Below are 21,933 nucleotides of genomic sequence, written 5' to 3'. Positions count from 1 at the left end.
AACCATACAGGGCTCCGACTCCAGCAGATGGGTGGTTAGAAGGAACTGAAGGGAGGTTGTTGCAGTGCCACCTCATATAGCCGGGGGAGGGGCTACAGGCACGAGGCATAAGTGCCATCCCTCTATGGGCCCTGCTAGGAAAACACTCGCTCGCGGAACACACACACGTCTACATCTACTCTAAGAAGAATGTGGCTTGTGGTGTTAATGTGGCTATGGTTCCCCTTTGGCTCATCTTGAGAAGCAGCACTTGACAGTGACTAACTTTAAAAAAATAATAATAATAAAAAAAAAATAAATCAGTGTTTATCTACCATTACCACACAAGTGCAGATACTGCAGTTATGCCCCTCTAATAATTTGAGTAGGAAATAAATAATTGCAGTATCTCAGATACCAGCATAACTTGGTAAATGTTTATTACTATTATTTTTAGATAGGCACCGCTCTATCTGCATACAATCAACATAAGAACGGCCAGATTGGGTCATACCAAAGGTTCATCTAGCCCAGTATCCTGTTTTCCGACAGTGGCCAATGCCAGATGCCCCAGAGGGAATGAACAGAACAGGTAATCAAGTGATCCATCTACTGTCACCCATTCCCAGCTTCTGGCAAACAGAGCTCGGGACACCATCCCTGTCCACCCTGGCTTGTAGCCATTGATGGACCTATCCTCCATGAATTTATCGATTTCTTTTATGAACCCTGTTATATAGTCTTTGCCTTCACATCCTCCAGCAAGGAGTTAAAAGGTTGACTGTATGTTGTGTGAAAAAACAACTTTTTTGTTTTAAACCTGCTGCATATTAATTTCATTTGGTGACCCAAAGTTCATGTGTTATGAGTAAATAACACTTCCTTATTTACTTTCTGCACCAATCATGATTTTATACACCTCAATCATATCCCCCCATTAGTTGTCTCTTTTCCAAGTTGAAAAGTCCCAGTCTTATTAATCTCTCCTCATACGGAAGCTGCTCCATACCCCTAATCATTTTTGTTGCTCTTTTCTGAGCCTTTACCAATTCCAATATATCTTTTTTGAGATGGGGCGACATCGGCATGCAGTATTCAAGATGTGGGCATACCAGGGATTTATATAGAGGCAATATGATATTTTCGGTCTTATTATCTATCCCTTTCTCAATGATTCCCAACACTCTGTTAGCTTTTTTGATTCCGCTGCACACAAGGCTAAACTCCTTTTAATCAAGCATGATGTCCCCTAGTAATAAAAGAGGTGGCTCATGATCACACATTTAGATCTATCTGTAGCTTTAGATACCAATGGAAAGATTTTACTGGAATTGCCTGCAATCCCTACCTGAATACAGTCCAAATGGTTAACTTTTGAAGGGATCCTAGAAGGCAATTTCAGGCAAACACCTGCCCAAAGGCTGAGTTGGAGGTAGTTTGCTTTGAGGGATTGTCCTTTTTTTGTTTAAAATACTGCATTGTAATTATATACACATGCTTGTAGATGGGTAACAGAACTCATTTTAGAAATAAAGGCACAAGTTAAGTTTTGTATATCTAATTTTGTTGTTGGCGCTTCCATTCTTTATGTCATTTCAGTCCAGGACGACCTGATACCTTACAAGGAAATGTAGGACTTGTGAAGTTGATTCATATTGTGTCCGTTAAAACTTCAAAGTTCTCTCCCATTTTCTGTTTTTAAATGAACAAGTGTAAAACTAAAATTTGGGGAGTACATTTTCCATTAACTAAATAGTAAATGTCACAGTTTAAAATGGACGCAACAAGCTCTTTCAAAAGTATCACCTGTGGCTGAATCCACATTCCACACGGATCCAAAATTCCCATTGACTTCGTTATGAATTTTTAATTACCAAAATTGCAGGATTTGGCCTTTGAGGATCCAACACATTTTTCTTACTTCATACTAAATGATCAGATCAATGACTGGGGCTATTGGCATGAGTACGCTCTCAACTGAAGTTTTCCCCTCAAAACTCACTTCATGCATGGTGTCCACAAGAAGTTAGCCAACTAGCAAGGTGGGGCAGCATTTGGAGTATTGATGATTTAAATACTTTGAGTGTGTCATTTCTCCTTTCCTACTTATGCTGCTTTTCTTATATTGTGAGCTCCACAGCACAGGGACTCTTGTCTTTGTATTGCAATAACATCGGTCCATATCCATGCATACAATAGCAGCAATAACCACAAATTCTTCAAAATTTAGCATTAGTGTTTGTGTCAAGATTCCTGATAACCAAAGTTACCATAAAGTTAATATGCACTTTGGCCCAATCTGCAAAGGCTGACTCATGCTTAAGCACATGAGTAGCTCCACTAAAGTCAAGAGGAGTACTTGTACACGTAAATGTAAACATTTAGTAAGCCCTTCCAGGAATGGGGTCATAGTGTAGCAACAGTTGATTAGTTTCTTATTGTTTTATTCCTTATTTCATTTTATATGCTTAACCAAGACACCTGATTTTATTTTCATAGTTAAATCAAAACTATGAGATCCAGACAACACAATCTCCAGTGCACTCCATAACAAGCTACAAGCTATCTGAAAACATTCACATATGAAGCAAGCAAAGTGAGTTGTACTTCTTTAGCATGAACACAAATTTCTTAAGTGGGAATGACACTTCGCCCCATGAGGAGTCCATGAACAGTTCTCTTCATCCTTGTCTCAGGATATTTCCATTATGGTATTGTTAGAAGAATACAATAAAAATCACACTTGTTAGTTAGCTGCCCAACGCAGTTTTAGATTGAATAAATGAACAAATTAGTGATTAGAGTAAGCAATGTCAGACCTCTAGCTTTTTTTCACACCAATGTGGAAGTCAAAGATGAGCATATTTTCCAACTACTATAACACTATTAAAAGAAAACCAAGTTATTTTGAGATCACAACCACTTTAGAGGCATGTTCACTTAAAGAATAATTCTGGGTATGCTGAGGTGTGATAAATAGGCTGTAAAGTGATTTAAAAATAGCGATTAATCGTGTGATTTAAAAAATTAATCTTGATTAATCATGCAATTAATTGAGCAGTTAAACAATAGAATACCATTTATTTAAATATTTTTGGATCTTTTCTACATTTTCAAGTATATTGATTTCAATTACAACACAGAATACAAAGTGTACAGTGCTCACTTTATATTTTTGATTACGAATATTTGTACTGTAAAAACAAAACAGTATTTTTCAATTCACCTAATACAAATACTGTAGTGCAATCTCTTTACCATGAAAGTTCAACTTACAAATGTAGAATCATGTAAGAAAAAAATAACTGCATTAAAAAACAAAACGATGTACAACTTTAGAGCCTACGAGTCCACTCAGTCCTTCTTCAGCCAATCACTCACACAAACAAGTTTGACTACAATTTGCAGGAGATGCTGCTTCTTGTTTAAAATGTCATCTGAAAGTGAGAACAGGCGTTCGCATGACACTGTTGTAGCTGGCTTTGCAAGATATTTACGTGCCAGATGTACTAAAGATTCATGTGTCTCTTCATGCTTCAACCACCATTCCAGAGGACATTCATCCATGCTGATGATGGGTCCTGCTCAATAACGATCCAAAGCAGAGCGGACCAATGCATGTTCATTTTTATCATCTGAGTCAGATGTCACCAGCAGAAGGCTGATTTTCTTTTTTGGTGGTTCGGGTTCTGAAAGCATGCTTCACACCTCATCCCTCAGATTTTGGACAGCACTTCAGATTCTTAAACCTTGGGTCAAGTGCTGTAGCTATCTTTAGAAATCTCACATTGGTACCTTCTTTGCATTTTGTCAAATCTGCAGTGAAAGTGTTCTTAAAACAAACATGTGCTGGGTCATCATCCAAGACTGCTACAACATGAAATATATGGCAGAATGCGGGAAAAACAGAACACGGGACATACAACTCTCCCCCAAAGAGTTCAGTCAGAAATTTAATTAATGCATTTTTTTTTTTTTTTTAAAGGAGCATCATCTGCATGGAAGCATGTCCTCTGGAATGGTGGCCAAAGCATGAAGGGGCATAAAAATATTTAGTGTATCTGGCATGTAAATACCTTGCTACGTTGGCTACAAAAGTGCCATGCGACCACCTATTCTCACTGTTAGGTGACATTGTAAATAAGAAGTAGGCAGCAGTATCTCCCGTAAATGTAAACAAACTTGTCTTAGGGATTGGCTGAACAAGAAGTAGGACCGAGTGGACTTGTAGTCTCTAAAGTTTTACATTGTTTTGTTTTTGAGTGCAGTTATATAACAAAAAAAAAAATCTATATTTGTAAATTGCACTTTCACGATACAGAGACTGCATTATGGTACTTGTATGAAATGAACTGAAAAACACTATTTCTCTTGTTTATAATTTTGACAGTGCAAATATTTGTAATCAAAACAAATAATAGAAAGTGAGCAGTGTACACTTTGTATTCTGTGTTGTAATAGAAATCAATATATTTGAAAATGTAGAAAAACATCCAAAAATATTTAATACATTTCAATTGGTATTCTATTGTTTAACAGTGCGATTAATCGCGATTAAATTTTTGAGTTAATCGTGTGAGTTAACTGCGATTACTCGACAGCCCCAGTGACAAAACATATCTGATGTCCAAGTCACAATCAGAGTTTAAGGCCAGAAAGGACCCCAGATCATCTAATCTTCTGCCACCAACCAGCAAGCACACCCTAAACCCAACAACCAAAAGCACAAGAACGTCTAATGGCATAATTCCTGAAAAAGCAGATGCATAAACATCTGTATCCGAGGGAAAGGACGACCTATTTTACATTTGTGAAGTAGTTGTATGGACTAACGCACTGTCTTGCAAAGCCTTCTACACATGCTTTACTTTACAGAAACTGAGTAGTCCTATTGACTTCAATAAGGCTATTCACAATACACTGTTAAGTATAAATATAAGTCACTGCAGAAATGGGGCCTATCAGAAGAAATGCAAGTTTTCCTACTGCACTGTAAAAAGGAATTAAAATTGCTAGTTAATCAGTTGTTCAGGACAAAGATTGCATTCTACAAACGGATCTGACCAAAATAAAATAAAACAAAGCTTATAAAATTAACTAAATGTTTTCTGGCCCAGAATCTGGGTCGTGCTAAGAGTCATTCATGAACACTATGGCTGCACTTTTTCCTGACTAAGTTCAGGATTTGAAATTTATGTGAAACGCCTGTTTTAGAATCTCAACCTGGGAAACTGCTGGAAAGGATTAAGATCTCTTCTGAGAAAAATGGCCCTGATTATTGTGACAGCCGGAAGTCTGCACAAATGGGCCAAATCTGGCATCAGATAAAATGGCTTCTGATTTGGACAATGATGAGATGCAGGTATCTGTATTCCAGACTAAAACTTCATCCATGCAATTACAACAAGCTCTGCATCTGAAATAACAAAATTGTCATCTTGTTATTCTCACCCTCTCCCACACCATTCCACTACAGTGTAAACATTTAATAGGTGGCCAAAATTAATTACTATTTACCTGTAACATCTTTGTGGAGATTTTTTATTTTTATTGCTAGAGAGTAACTGCTACCTAGTACTTCACCAGAAAGTATTAAGCCACTGTTGGAAGTCACAGATTTACCCTGAGATTGTCAAGCTGTTACATTTGGACAGTTTGTCTCAATTTTGCAGATGCAGCTGGGGATCTTCCATGAATTTATGGCTAAAATTCAAATCCTGATCACTTTTTTTTGTTTTTAAACTCCATCTGATGTTCTTATCAGATTTGATTTCACCCTCTCCAAACTCTAGAATAATAGGTAAAATTATAACTAAACTAAGGTGAAAGCTTGATGGCAGTTACAAAGCCAAATTCATCCCACTGTTTTTACCATTCTGTGACAGAAGTGCCTATTCAGAGATTTTTGGTTTTGTATGTCACCAAAGGACCAACCCTGAAGTCTTGTAATTGTCAATATACATATATAGGCAGCAAAACCAAAAGTGAATATTTAAAATTACACAAAAGCAAAGATAATCAAACTTTCTACCTTTTTGGAATAAATCCCTTCTGCACAAAACAGCAGTGTATCACACAGTTTTAGCAATCCTTTATTGAAGATAACAAGTTGGTTATGTTCACTGTATTGTATGAAACATCACAATATCATACTGGGAAGGTACTATCAGTACAGGGTTGGACCAGAGAGGACAGTCTGAACAATAAACCATTTTGCATTCTTCATTCCCTATCTTTTAACAACCCCAAAAACCCAGCAAAGGGACAAATATCTGTTAACATCATCATTTAGAACAATTTAACTTACAAGGCTAAAATCTAATGAATAAATAAAATATATTGTGGCAATAATCCTCTCTAGAACAAAAAACAAAACCAAAAAAAAAAAAAAAATCAGATACACAATGAATCAAAATGATTGGGAAAGCTGCCCATAGGCACCAGTGAGTGTGTGTGTGTTTTTACAGACTCAGCATGGGGATAAAGTTACAGAAAAATAGCATGAATTCCATTTCACACAAAACCAGTTGATGACTGTCATTAGCTTAAACTACACACAAGGGCAATTACATCCTCGCTGAAACACAGTTTAAACAAATAGGAAAATGTTTACAAGGCATCCACAGCATGTAAAGCATGTACAGATGGATACATTCATTGTTTCCCCTCCCCAATAGCTTTTTTTTTTTTTTTTTTAGATAAATACTTTACTCTTCTCCGTTTTTAGCATCTACTGGATTCAATACATGCACAACTCAAAAGAATTCAGAAAAAAAATCAAGGTTATTGCAAAAATAGAATTAAACTAAGAATCTTCAAGTACCTTACATGACAGCCACTCTGTACCATGCCCATTGTTTATAAAATGAAAGGTCACTGAACCCATGAAAATATCTCTAATATTTTCTTAGATTTAAAATAGATAATTTTAACTGTATTTATAGTAATCTCAAAGTGATAAATTTGAGCTTTGAAAATAATGCAAACAATTAAAAATTATATTCATATTACACAAGACTTCTGTCTGTATCTTAAGATGAAAAATTAGAGGAAACTATAGAAAACCACATGTAGAACAAAAATCACATTTTACATTATAATAAAGGCAAATTTTCAGCATTTAAAAAAAAACCTGCAGCAGTGAGTGAGATGTCAAATTAAGTTACATCTAACCATAAATTAATCAGTTTGGTTTTAAAAGTTTTTTTTCCTAGAAAGAGTTTAAGGATGTGTTGTACACGTGCGTAAAATTCTTATTAGTTTTAGACGCCTAAAATCTTCTTCTATTATTGCCAAATATATTTATCATCAAGCAAGCAGTAGGCAACATATCACAATTTGGACACTGTAGGGAAACCTAACAGTCTGGTAATACAGGTAAAACTGGAAATTAAAAAAAAAAAAAAAAAAAAAAAATACAAATCCTATTCCATATTGCCCAACTGAAATTACTTCCAAGCCACAGAGCTGCAAAAGCCTTCCAACTTGGTAAAGTGAAATAAGTAATGTCTCATACAATTATTTGTACTCTTTCATGCTTATATGTTAAGTTTCGTTAAACCATAATGTATCTTCAGAGTACAACTACAATCCCATGCACCTCAGGTACATATATTGATCTGCTGAAAGAATCACTTTTTCCTTGGTTTTTAGGGCTAAAAGTTCAACAAAGATGGAGTCAGTATGCCTGAGGCTGGTAAAGATACTGTAATACAGGCAATGCTAAGAGTGGCAATATCAGAAAACACAAAAATAAACAAGTGATGGAAAACTCTAATATCTTTCTGCCCATTTCACAAAATGTTGGAAATCCACCAAATTTTTTCCCTTGTATTGAAGAAAACTGATTAAGTTTTTTCCCCCAGAATCAAAAGCATTTTAGTAGATTTGTAAGGCTACCACGGATCTTCTAGATCTCCAGCACCCTACAGGAAAAGAAGAGGAAAAATATTAATACTCACCAATACAAAAAACTACATCCATAATTAATTGAATTTGAACAACATAATAAAGTGGAAAATAAGCAAGTAAAGAATGAAAGGAATGGCCACGTTTTCTATACTAATTTACACACAAACAAAATCCCTTTTTCCATATATATCTCTGTCCCCAGAATCTCTGGAATTCATCTCTGGAAGCAGCATGATTAACTGATTAAAAGCTTAGCTATGCTTTTCTCTTACAGAACATATGAATGCAATAAAAATAATGCACTGCAATGAATATAAATAAAATCCTAAACAAATCACCTAGTGTATTATTCCATCAATCCATCAGCTAACCACTACTTTAAAAAAACAAAACAAAACAAAACCCATAAAAATCTGTGAAACGCTAAGGGAGATTTCTGAACTCTTGAAAGATAATCCAAATTTAGCAAGAGGTTCCCACAGGATCTTACTCACTGAGGTAGTGAACTTTTATTTACATTTTTGCTGGATGATAAAAGCTATAATTTTGTGCAAATGCTTCAACAACTGCAACCAAATATATAATAGGAACTGTGACAAAATACCTTTGTCACTGCTGACAATGGCATACTTTTGACAATGGCATTTCAGAAATAAACTACAGGCAGTTAGATTCACAGTAACATAGTAATACACGAATCTACTTGAATGTGTGTATGTGCATGTGTGTACACACAATGAAGAGAATATCACAAAAAAGGTGGAATAGAACCTAAAATACAACAGCACGTTTACCTCAATTTTATTGCAGTGTTTAATTTAAAACTTTGAAATATTGCTAGAACACAGATTAGAGTTATGATAATAAAAACTCCCAGCATATTTGTAGGAATAGCTAGTTTAATAAACAGTGTCACGATCTTTGTTGTCTGTTATTAACAGTAGCTACAAATATTTCCAAACCTTGACTAAATAATTAGTATTTCAAATGAACTTCCAAAAAGCTTGAGGTAGCATTATATCAACAAAATTACTTAAATAAAGTCAATATGCATACAGATATTATTCCACATCATATTTTTTATTTGGATGTAAACAAATTTTTAGAGCTTCACACTAAACACTAATTCTAAGTACATATTATTGTCTGATATACATTATGCTATAACCTATGGTATAGTGAAGGATACAGTTCTCTAGAAAATAAGTAAGATATTCACACTGAACAGAGGATACAGTCTAAACTGAAAGGACCATACAGTGAGGAAAACAAAAGTGGCATAACAAATCCTAAAACAAGTGAATAATTATTTTTGTAACTATGATAATGTCAACTATATACAATTTAAAAAAAACATGCAATATGTAGGATATTATGCTGTGAAATAATTCAATTAATAAATTTGAACAAAAGGTGTATTTGACTAAGATGCCAATTAATATATGTAATGTAAAGTATTAAAATTCAGCATTCACTAGGAATGCGCTTACAACACAAAGAAAAACTAACTTTTGCATCTGTCAAAAATTCCTATCACTGGCGTCACAGGGTTTTAAAAAAAGTAAAACCTTAAGACTATCAACTACCAGTAATGTAGATGTCCTGCTTCCTGCTACACATAATATAAAACGTAATTACATTTTGTTTATTAATCCAAACTACAGTAAATAGTAACTTTTAAATTACTCAAAAAAGGATGATTTTTCATACAAAAAGTCTGTACATATAAATGTAGGTACAAACAAACTAACTTTTTAGAACTGATGCAACAATGTGCTGACGTATGAATACATTAGAACAGCTAGGTCAAGCTATCAAATCGACTGTGTGAAACACAAAGACATTACACCTGTTTATCACTCATCTCATTTCTCCCTGAATCTTCATTAGAGCTCTGCATTTCAGCAAGATGATTTTCAGATTCTGTTTGGGCGTCTGCCACTGGGTCACTGGGTCCAGCAAGATTATCAGAAGTGGATGCTGTAGCTGGTTCAGCAGTGCACTCTTCTCCCTGTATTTTAGCTAGCCTGTAACTAGTCAGCATCTCCTCCAGAAGGTGGCGGTAGTTGCCCCTATGATTAATTCTCATTTGCCTGAGAGCTTCCACCAATTTCCCCTGTGTTCCACTTTCCTCGGGTTCGCCAGGGTCCTTTTTTTAAGATTCAAGACCCCAAAATCAGTAGTTAAACTAGGATATTTTAGAATGATACATATATTTTAAAATACATTACATAAAAAGTCATTTCTGATTGAGGAAAAGATCTGAGCTTTATGCCCTCCTATGTATATATAAAAATACCTTAAGTTAGCAACTTGCATCCTAAAATTAAGTTATTTGATCCATGTTTGTTTATTTATTTTAGAACGGGCATTTAAGAAAATACCTCGTCTTTAAATTGCCTCTATTATGACTTACAGGATTAACAAACATTTCAATCTACTTTATGCAAGGCACAAAGAACAATATCAAAAAGATGACCCCGGAATAAACTGGCCTTTAGTTCAAACTATGTCCTTTGATGCACATAGCTGTCTGGTTGACTTCAGTGAAAGCCAACTGTCATTGACTTCAGTGAAAGCCAAAGAATGAAGAACTCGGCCATTTAAATTTACACTAGCCACTGAGTCAATATTTTAAAATGTAAAGTACTACTGATTCAGTAGCAATATACACCCTATGTGAACAGCTTAATTAAAAAATGTTAACTGCCAACAATGGATGCTGTAGTATCAGAATTCACTTAATTGATAAGCATTGCAAAATAAAAATCCTTTGACATTTGAAATCTGATTTTCTTCATGTGTACAATGCAGCCGGTAGAGGGCCAATCTATTGCCAATCAGCATCACAAAGATACTGTTTCACAAAAACTCCAATGATCTAGCAATTTTCCTTCCCAAGATGCTGTCAGAAAAATGAATATCCAGAATATCTAGCTAAAGCCAAAGCCAAAAACCTAAATTTAGGCACCCATCTTGAATTGTGACCTAGGATGTGGGAAGGAATCCTCCTTCCACCCAAGTTGCAGAAGTGTTGCAGACTACTTCAACCAAATGGGTAAAGCAAACCAAAAAAACCTCTTCTTAGTCTGTGATGGTGATTAGTGTGCCTTTGCGAGGGTAAAAAGTTGCATGGATCTGAGGTCCAAACTGGCTATTTTAAGTTCTGGATCAGTGCCAAAACAACTCTGTTGCTTTGAGGGACCAGAAGATATTTTAATTATTGATGCCTCACAAACTATCATGCTAAAAATAGTAGCTAGATATCACTGAAAGGCTGGTGAGTCTCACTACAAACGACATTAAAGGCAAATCATCCTGATTGCCATTCATGCTTTCCTACTGCCTCCTTCAATTCTGATCTGATGTTAGAGGCCCCTATTCTTGAGAGCTTTCAGAGCTGTAACCAACATTGTAAGCTATCTGAAAACTTGGAATCCTAACCTTACAAATGTTGAACGATATCTAATTCTAGGGGGTTCATGAAAATATTGGCTGCCATAACATTATCTCTTTTCTACCCTTCAATTCCAATAATCGAATAACTTGGTTTTAAAGTGTGGGTGTCATTTTCAAAATCTGTTGTTATTGAATATAAAACTGTAAAATATCTTTATTTCAGAGAACACAAAATGTTAATATTTGAAACTCCACTGGGGTTTCCTGTCCTGTGAAATTTGAAACACTTTCCCCAGGTGGCTAGTACCGACAGTTCACATTTCTACATTCAAGGGGAGCCAGCTGCAATGGCCCAAGCCATGGCTACAATAAGGGACTATAGGAACACAGATACAGTGCAATAGGTATGTTAGCACAACGCTGTACTGTAAATGAAGCCTACAGAGACGGAAGGGGTTTTTTCATTATTGTAGGAATACCACCTACCCAAGCGATGGTAAGCTAGGCTGATAGACACGTTCCTCAATCAATCTAGCAGCATCTACATCAGGCATAGCTATGTCGCTCAGGTGTGGATTTTTCACACCCCAGAATGCTGTAGCTACATCAATCTAGTGTAGACTGCGCCCGAATCAGTACATAGTGTAAGTATAAAGAAGAACTGAAAAATACAGCCATTTAAAAAAAAACAGAGTATCTGAGAACAATCCAACCTCTTTTTTAAATTAATAAAATAACTACTCTTCCTATTACATTTTAGCTAGCCTCTAATGATTTTTTCTGGTAGTACTGTAACCCTCTTAAAATATTTTTTTATAAGCTGTTTCCATTTTAAATCCTTTAGCTACAGCATTGAGAAAATCAAATGCAAGTTAGGAGAACTACATTATACTATTCATTTAGATGGCAAATCTTCTGGTGCAAGGGTCTATTACATTTATAGCGCTATTAAGGAGCAGATCTCATCTCCGCCTTCCTATCTATGGGGATCCTTGTCTACAGCAGAAATGGTGGAATTACTACACAAGAGTGCTACACAGGGGTTCCTGGTAACCAGACATGCCTCTCGGGATCAGTGATGAGCCAGAGCTCCTAACTACTCCACTCCACACCATGTAAGAGCGCACAGGAGTCCAGTGACTACTGCATCTTGGAGGCTCCAATACTACCCACAAAACAACTCTGCAACATTACAGGGAGGATTCCTTCCTCCACAGATCTCTTCCAGTACAGTGCAAGCATATGTAGGCTGTGCACTGTGTTAAGGATTTGCCCCTAAGTTATTATTTAACAGAAATATATTTCAGAAATTAAACAGTTACCACAGAAAATGCACTACACCCGAGGACAAAATTCTTGAGCTTGACTACAATTTAAATAAAAGCCTTCATACTTGTGAGAAATATAAATAAATTTGTATTCTGAAAAAAATAATCGATAAAAGATGCTTCTGAAAATTCTTGATTCATCAAGCTATAAAGATCACTGTCATCAAATGAAGATTACTTTTTTTTATTTAAGCTGTTCACACTACAGTATATTGTTACAACCTAGACATCCGCTCAACTGCAATAATTCATATAAATACCTTTTACTTTATAATTTCATCAGTTCAGGTTTTATCCCACACCATATATTTTGTTGACTGTACATTAAAATATGCAATGCAAATCATACCTATATATAATGACTATCAATACAGTACAAATTAATTATATGGAATGTTGATAAATATATTACGTATCACTGAATGAATGATTGAAGATTTCTGAATGTTGTCATAAGTAAGGAGTTTCAAAGATTGTTACAGCAATATTGCATATAGAAAAATATTAAACAGATGTAAACATTTTTCTTAGTATATGTAAGAACACAGTTCACCAAAATAGGGTCAGACTCTCAGCAGTGTAAAATCAGTGCAGCTCCAGACTGTGCAAATTAACACTAGCTGTGGATCTGGCCCATAATTTTTAATATAAAGCTCTGCTTTTGCTATAACATGACTTATACTGGGATCATTGTGATATTTCATTTTGAAACACACTTTACAAGCCACCACCAACTGGGTGTGTTGTATGTATCCAGCCCTCTGCTTTGGTATCTGATTGAACGCAGGTTTGTAGGGGCACGCCAGTTATGCTATCACAATATAGAGAAGAACAGAAGCATTTTAACTAATAATGGAATTATTCCTTCTTCAGTTTTCTTGTCTAAGCATCAAGCTCAGGAGACTGAAGGACAGTCCAGTGGCTGGGGGAGTGAGTTTAACAGTGACCTAGAGCAGTGTTTCTCAATGACCGGTCCATGGACCAGAGTTCGTCCCTGCCTGACACAGTTTAGGAAGGCAACAAGTCAGTCCCTGGTATCAAAAAGGTTGCGAAACACTGACCTAGACTATCAGGTTCAGCACAGCACATGAACTACTAGACTCAGCCTCTCTTAACGAGAAAGGAAAGTAAGTACCTTTCCTCTACTGAGGTACTATAAAGAGGTCTGGCAGCACTGAATTTTCTCCTCCCTTTAAGTCCTTCTGAGACATATGAGCCGAGGACAGAAAAGGGAAATAATGCTGTTGCCAAATGAAGTAGATATTCCTACCAGAGGATCAAACCCCATCCTTTACCTAGTGTGGCTGATGCATTAAACTGCAGTCTCAGGTGACTTCTTGGGCTATCAGCCATCCTCCAATACTCAAAGATCACAGAGATTTCCCTTAATATAGGGATTTAATTCAATTCTAGCAGAAAAGAAAACTATATTTACATAGCTCAAAAAGTGCATTGCACTGTATTGTCCACACTTTTTGCATAATACGGTATTCAGTGTAAATATAACCTTTAATAGTAAGCCTGCCCTCCCTTTGTTTTTACTATGCCCGCCTGATCTGCATTTGTGTAAGAATTAAACAATTAGTTTAATAAAATACAAATAGATAATATTTAAGCACTAATGAAGCAGGTCCAAGACATTTTCTGAGATTCGTAAGTAGCTGAGAGAATGCTTAACATATTTGTTTACTGTGGTTTTTACCTTTGTGGAGCTACACAAATTATAACAATTTGGTCCTTTGTGTTTTCCTTTGAAAGTCTTGCTCTGTCACAAATATGCTGCAGCAACATCAGGCATTTATAATTATCTGACAGAGGAGCCAGATTTTTTCTTTTCATTGCAAATGTTCTGAATTGGGTGCTTTAATTAATCCTAAACATTTCCATTTTTGGAAGTGGGTAAAAAGACACTGAGGCACAGAGAAAATGTAGTATTCCAACTGTTAGGAGTCATGGTGGGTTGGGTGGATGCATTGTCTTGCAGGACTGAGGAAACAGATGTTTGAGGATACTTTGGAAGGAACTGTGGCACACTTTGAAGGGGTTAAGGATGTAAAATTTAACTGTAACCTTTATGATCCAAGACAAAAAAATAATAACATAAACCACAAATTTTAATTTTTAAAAAGACAGATGTGACAATGAAACCATTAGCTATTTATCTATATTGTGATAGCACACAAAGGCACAAATCAGAATCAAGGCCCCCAACTGTGCTAGGCTCTACAAAGACACATAGAAAGACAGTTCCTGCCCTGAAGAGCTTGCAATCTAAGCCCTTATCTACACAAGAAAGTTTTACAGTAACTTTATTGCTGGCATACAGCTGCCAACATAGCAATTGCACATGCACTCTTAAGACAACACATCATATCAAAGTAACAGCCAACAGAAGGGAAGTAGATGGAGTGAGGCAAGAAAGACAGTGATAACAATAAGATAATGTAATTACAGAGACTAGTTATATGCACAACTAGATTCAGAATAATTTCAAAGTAGTTAAAATAAATAAATAAAATCTGACATCCCTACCCACCCTCTCACCAGAGCCTTCACTTGCCGACTGAATTGTTTTTAGGCATCTCATGCATGCATGGTTCCTGGGGACCATTTAGAGAACAGGGTAGCAGCTCTACAAATTAGCTTAGGGAGTGAACCCTGTGGGTAAGAGGCAACATTTCGCGAAGCAATGAGTAATTATCTGCTTTTTAAAAGTTACTCTCTAAACAAGTAAAAAAAAAAAATTGTTAGTCTCCTAGACATGAAGTCTCTAAACCAATCTGTCACTATGGAGCTGACTGACATAGAATGACTGCTACAATTACTTTGTAAAACAGATGTTAAAAAAGTGTAAATTGTAAATTTCACATTTATTCCTTACTCAATCCAGTAACGTAGTAATTTAAACAGTTACAGCAACCCACTATATTTCATAGTGTTGTATTTTTTTTGTGTGTAATTAATGTTTAAAGATTTGAAAGCTCAACTGTCCAGGAGTTGAACAGATAGGTGTAAATAATTCATTTAAAAAATTAAATCAGGAATGAACAAAGAACTTGTTACTTTCATTCAAGTGTAAATTATACTGTTCTAGGCCATTTCACAAAAGATCTTCAAAACTGAAATACACTAATCTTCACTGGAATCATCTGTGCAACATGCTAAAAAAGCATAGCCAGTATCACTACCATGACCCTTTTCACTTAGTGCACACTCAACAGAAATCTTCTACATGAATATGATTCTTACAAGGACACAGAATTTGACACTAGATTTTCAAGTACAGGGCACGTAACAAAATTTCAATCTCATTACTTACTTCAAAGCCAGAGTACATTTAAACTACCAACAGCTCCTAAAGTAAGTCCCCATATTGTGGCTCCATGGTCTTGAATGAAAAGCAGAAGCAGCCATTTATATTAAAAATTAATCAATCAGAACTAGGTATCATACACAAATCACTGTCCCTTTAACAATAAAGTTCTAGAACAGTGATGTACAATTAAAATATATATCAAATATTTAAACACATACATACTTAAATACAGGTTACTTAAATTGTGTTCTGTACCCCACCTGCATTGAAGTATTATGGTTTCCTCATTATTAGTGAAGCTTAAGACCCCAAAGTAAAACTTACCCCATCATTCTCTCTGTGTGGATTCAGCCTGTTATACACAGCTTCTATAATATTACGCCTAAAAATGAAAAAAAAAAAATGTAATATAGCAGAAAAATGCGGTACAAATCTGAACACCCTACCATACAAATGAAGAGAGATATTTCATGTCTAAACTTCTGTTTGTCTACCCTGCATATAAAGAGTTCAGTTAATGGTAATGAAGGATTTTTCAAGGCTTAGGTTTGTATGCAACCGACGTTTCCCTATTCTGAATTTTTGCTTCCCAGCCCTCCTCTCCTCTCAGGTTTTTATCCCGCTACATCTTCAGAGTTGCTTGAACATTTCAGAAATTCCCACTATGTACATGCAGAATGTCCCAGGTGTTAACATAGTAGTTCTGGGATAAATCCAAACTTTCGGCTTAGCCCAGCAGTCTAAGAATTCCTAAGGTGAGCTGCAATTCTTACCATAAACAAACTGTGAAATGTGAAAATATATATTTTAAAATTGGTATATTTGAGTCTTATGCAGGGAAATGATGCCATGTATGGGAATCCCAGTGTAGAAGATTGTAAACAGGTCTGTACCTTGGCTTAATAATGGCTTAAACAACCAGAACAACAGTTCACTAAAATTCTCTCTTAGGCTCATACTGACACAAAAAAATTATTAGCAAAAAACCCTGGTGTCCCATCTATAGGCTTACAAAAAAACTGGTGTCCCACCATAGGCTTATCTCAATTTTTCCTAATTTTAATTTTAAAAAACATTTCACAATATTAATACTGGAAAGTACTTTCTACCTTTCAAACTTTCAGGCTGACATGTTAAGCAAAATAGGAGCAATTTTTCTTCGAAGAGGCAAGCTACGCTGTCACTGACCCAAGTACACATTGGGCCCTGAAGCCAAAAATTCAGAGTAGCATGAAAATTGCTCAATTTTCTATTTTATCACTTTCTATAGATAGTGAACAAATATAAAGAACTAAAAAGCAAAATATGCCAAATTTTATATCTTTACATGTAATTGTATGGGATGGTAAATCAATATGTTATGTATCAAAGTAGTCTGTTTTTTCCCCCTATTTGGGATGCAGTGGGGGGCTGGTAGTGGCAGAATAGAAAGCGTTGCCTGTATTTTCTGTAGTGCAGACAGTGAACTAATTTAATATATGAAAAACTGAGCAATTTTAAATGTTTTAGTAACTTAAGTTTGTACATCTTCTCTACTAAAGATAGCCAAGTCTTCAGTTAATGAAGAAACTTATTGTACTTGTACTTATATTCAAAATTATAATTACTAAAAGCCATAAATCGTTCCAGCACTGTACTTACTTGCCCGCTAGACCACCCCCAGGTGGTAAATTTGGGATATTCTCTGCAGATAAAATGCGCATTACATGAGCAAGATCAGGCATTCCTTCCTCACCCGACTTCTCCATAATTTCTGGTTAAAACAAAAAAAGTCCTAATTATTAGTTAAAAATGAATCAGCTGCAAACAGTAAAATAAAATCCAAGGTACTATTACTTTAGCATGGAAAAAGATTTAAATTTCAAAATACAAATTCTTACTTCCCCATTGTACATAAGCAACATTATTCATATGGTGGTACGTAGGCCCAGTCAGGATTGAGGTCTGTTGCAGTAAGTGCTCTGTAAACAGAATGCATTTCCAAATAACCAGATATATTTTTCTAAAACATTTTGGTAATCTGAAATTTTTGAATTGCTATGTATGTATACTATGTTACATGAATTCTTTTCAGAAAATAAAACTTTGGTTTATCTGTTAATTTACCTTAAGGACTGCTCATATGAAAAGTCAAAGCAGCTACAAGGCAAGGTCATACCACTTGCATCTATTATCAGGTATATGCAAATTACCATAAATAAAACACAGGGAGAATAAAAGCATCTGACCAGGGTGGGGACTTGTTGGAATAAAGGAGAGAGAGATACCCTAGATGTAAACAGGTTATAGTGATTTTTAGGGCAGATCCAGAAAGCCTTGTCATCTCTTAAGAGACCGCTCTGTGTATGTATCAAGCAGGTCTTTGTGAAAGATAGTGCTTTTAGCAAGATTAGCCTTTTAAAAGCTTTGCTCTTAAGAGGACAGCTTGTGTATCAAGGCAAACTGCATAACTGTCCTTCTACACCTTATACAAGGTATGCTGATCACTTGCACTCTGCGCATAACTACAAGAAATCCATAAATATTTCCCAATGTTCTGATATAGGAAAGGACAGCTTCTCTTCAGATTTCTTTAGTTGGAAGGAATTCCTTTTGGGGTATGCCTACATTATCTGTCCCCTTAGCAGTAGCCTGGTGCACTAGGCCTTGTCTTATCTTCCTAAGAATTGTGCTTTTTGTGGAAGGGAGAACAACATAAGAATGCAATTTTTCCTTCTTCTGAAAATAAGAAATCAGAGATTTCTTGGATCCATGTTGCTTGATTTTCTTGAACTTACTGAAGGAGGCCACAGAAGTCCCAAAGGAGATCGGATAGGTGAGTGAGGCTTCCACAAAGAGAGTGTGAGGGACTGGTAGGTCTCCTCAGAAAGGTGAGATACACCGGGGGTGGGGGGGAAGCGGGAGAGAACGGGGACGACCCAAACAGCTCATGCATCTTCTGCTTTCTGTTGACCTTGGAGAAGAGTGCTGTCCCACCAAAGACTCAGCATTGCTGCACCTGGCAGGTTGAAAATTTGTTCCAACAACAGGAGGGAACCTGATGGGGTCTGGGATACAGTTTGGAGCCCTACTGAGCACTGCTGTTTCAAGGAATGGGAGATCAGTGCAGGTGGAAAGAATATTAGGGGAAGCAGACTAAGCTACATTGCAGAGACTGATCAAACAAAAGTGGCCACTGTACCTGGAGACTCGGCAGATTGACAAACCCTACTCAAACCACTCTTTCGCTGGGAAATGCTTGTAGCTGGTAACAGACAACACACAACTGCTGTTGCACCTCACTGAAGAATCCCACCACCGACTGTGAATTAATATGGAGAAGAAGAAACTGCTGACCAGAAACTGGGTCCCATAGGTGTGGAATGGGACCCAGGAGAGAAGGCAGCAGAAAAAAGAGGAACCCAAGAAAAATATTCAAAGTGATTAGATGAGAAAAACTATTGAAGGTGCTAGTTTGCTGCTGGAGGCAGAAAAACTGGCATTTAGATTCCAGCCCTGGATTTTAAAAGGCCAAAGTTAGTGCCTAGAAAAGAGAAATTTTTACATACTTCTCTCCAGATAGGAATTGGCAAGATTTAGGCAGAAGTGGCTCTGGACTGACAGAGGAACACTTCAAGGGAACAGAAGAGACAGTATGAAAAAACAGAGCACATAAAAATAAACACTTCAACCATAAAAAATGGTTATATAATAGACAAGAAAAAATTATACCATGCTACTGTCTTCAGAGATATTTGGAAAATCCTAAAAACAAAAAAACTGTAGTAATGATTACACAAATATAATGAGGTGGCGAGGTTTTGCTGATGGCCCCACTTTTAGTAGGTTCTGGAAAATGCTCTTTGATTCCTGTTTGCCCACTGTGGCTCATGTCTCTTATTAATACCAAAGATGGCAGTAGCTCACTTAGATGAGGAGTTTTAGGAACACAGACATTCTACAATTCTATTTGTGGAATGATGTCCAATTAAATATGTTTTGTATAAAATGTTGGCAAGGGGTGAGAGCAGGCCTGGTTGGCAAGGAGACTGGGACTGGAATGAGAAACCTGAGAAGTGAGATGGGAACAAGGAGCCAGAAGTGGGGAAGAGACTGGACTGATCCAAGGATAGGCTGGGTCATGCTTGGAGGAATGGGCAGAAGAGTCTGTGCCCATCAGAGAACACTTCCCTCTAGAATGGGAATGGAACCCAAGATTCTTGAGTTTCACCATTCCTCTACTATCAGCAAACATCTGTGAAATTCTCTGGCAAAGCGTCCCATCCCTTCTAGTGTTGGTCCACAGAGGATGACAACCTACTACTGCTATCAGTTCAAGTGCCAAAAGTTTGTGCAGTGAATCTAAAGGTTCCCAACCCTGCTGCTGACCTATGTGGGTGTCAGTATGTTGTCACATGATGGAATCTGTTTTTTCAGTTTGCTTTTTAAAAAATGTAGGAAATCACACACACACACACACACACTCTCTCTCTCTCTCTCTCTCTATCTGAAAACAACATTTTTAGACTGCAAACTCAAGCACTCAAAAACTAGGAAATGCCAGAATTAAGGTTGCCTGTGCAACCTCAATTTGGCCTTCTTCTACGTATGCACTATGGTACAGTTTAATTAAATGATCACATATTATCTTTTCCACATAACTGCTGCTCCATTGTTCTTTTAGGTTTTTGTGTGGTAGAGTATACATATGGTCTACCAACAGATTTTAGAAGCAAGGCATTTCAGCCACAGGTAGGAGACTTGATATTTCTTGCCTATTTTCACCTCATGCCAAATTCCAGATGGATTGGTAATGTACAGGATATACTAGATTAAAAAAACTGAAGCATTTAATATTTCTAGCTATGTGTACATTAAAAGGGAACAAACAGTAATGAACTGAACACAAACTGAATATAGCTGTATAATAAATTATTAGATATATCTGAGGAAAAAAACCACATTTCCACTCCTCAAGCAGGAACTAAAAAAAGTTAAAGTTATGATTATCTGCCAACATTTTCTGTAACAGCCGTTTTACTTTCTAACACACTTTACACTGGCTAGTAGGCTTTGAATTGGGCCAAGAGAAAAGCTATTTTTTATGATTAGTGGGAGAAAACAACCTTACTAATCAAGTTCCTGGTGAAATTAACTATCTACTGCTTCTGTTCCTGCTGCGGACTTGAATTATTTAATCCACATTATTTAGTAAGTGAAACATTCTCTTTTCAACTAAGTCAGCTCAGTGCTGGAAAACCTGAGAACAAAGAATTTAAAAGTAAAACAGAACATGGGTATTACTTTTGTTACATGCTAGCCTGTAATATACATGCATGTTATGGTCTTATGGTTATTGACAACTTGACGGTACAGAAAGTAACTCAAAGTATAGTTTTGAACTAGGAGTAATGCATTATTGACCACACTTCGTGTAAACTTATACAGGATAATTTTATAGCATCACTCTAGTTTTAAAAAGTGACTGCATAAAAACAGCATCTTTCTGGTAAGATTTTGTTTTGTTTTTTGGTATATTCAGAGTAAGATCCGTTGTATTCCCGCAGACCCAACCTAGCTAAGGCTGAGTACGTTGGAATCTATTCTGTCTCGTACATCAACACATTTACTTACTAGGACACAATCATTTAAACCTCTGCAACCCAAGAAAGACAATTATGTGAAATAAAAAACAAGCATATTACTTTTAAAAACTTTTTAAACAAAGCCTAAAATTTGGGCCCAAAAGATGCAAGTGTTCTTTAAATCCAGAGTGTATATGCAATCAAGAATTAAATAAAATATTTGTTTTGATTTAAATAATAAAGACACCTATACAAGACTCTGGGCACCCTAACACATAGTTAATACTAAAACAAATCCTCACCAGCAGTAAAACAAACATTCAAAAGAGAACTCTCTCAGCCAGCCAGCCAGCTAGCTAGCTACAAAAACAACTCATTTCCAACCTATCGTCATTTCAGGAAGTATACCTCCAGCTCTCTTCAAAAATCTTATCAA

General features: G+C 36.2%; 1 protein-coding gene across 8 annotated transcripts in view; it reads right to left on the bottom strand.

Annotated features, from left to right (window-relative positions):
• Positions 1-6,442: 6,442 nt before the first annotated feature.
• Positions 6,443-21,933, bottom strand: part of PPM1B (protein phosphatase, Mg2+/Mn2+ dependent 1B) — a 96,245-nt gene continuing 80,754 nt past the window's right edge. For 5 of the 8 annotated variants that reach the window (XM_043543774.1, XM_037895839.2, XM_037895841.2 and 2 more), the window contains 3 exons: positions 17,575-17,686; positions 16,258-16,315; positions 7,839-10,039 (listed from right to left, as the gene is read on the bottom strand). In XM_043543774.1, the coding sequence (XP_043399709.1) occupies positions 9,734-10,039; positions 16,258-16,315; positions 17,575-17,686 (476 nt within the window). In that variant the 3' untranslated portion in view covers positions 7,839-9,733. Of the gene's footprint in view, positions 10,040-16,257; positions 16,316-17,574; positions 17,687-21,933 lie in introns of all 8 variants that reach the window. The other 3 variants (XM_037895840.2, XM_043543777.1, XM_043543778.1) reach the window with 1 other exon arrangement.

This window comes from Chelonia mydas, chromosome 3 (genome assembly GCF_015237465.2).
Source record: "Chelonia mydas isolate rCheMyd1 chromosome 3, rCheMyd1.pri.v2, whole genome shotgun sequence".
In the NCBI taxonomy this organism is placed as follows: Eukaryota; Metazoa; Chordata; order Testudines; family Cheloniidae; genus Chelonia; species Chelonia mydas.
Note: the sequence above shows the minus strand (reverse complement) of the source record. Positions and strands in the feature narration are given on the sequence as shown.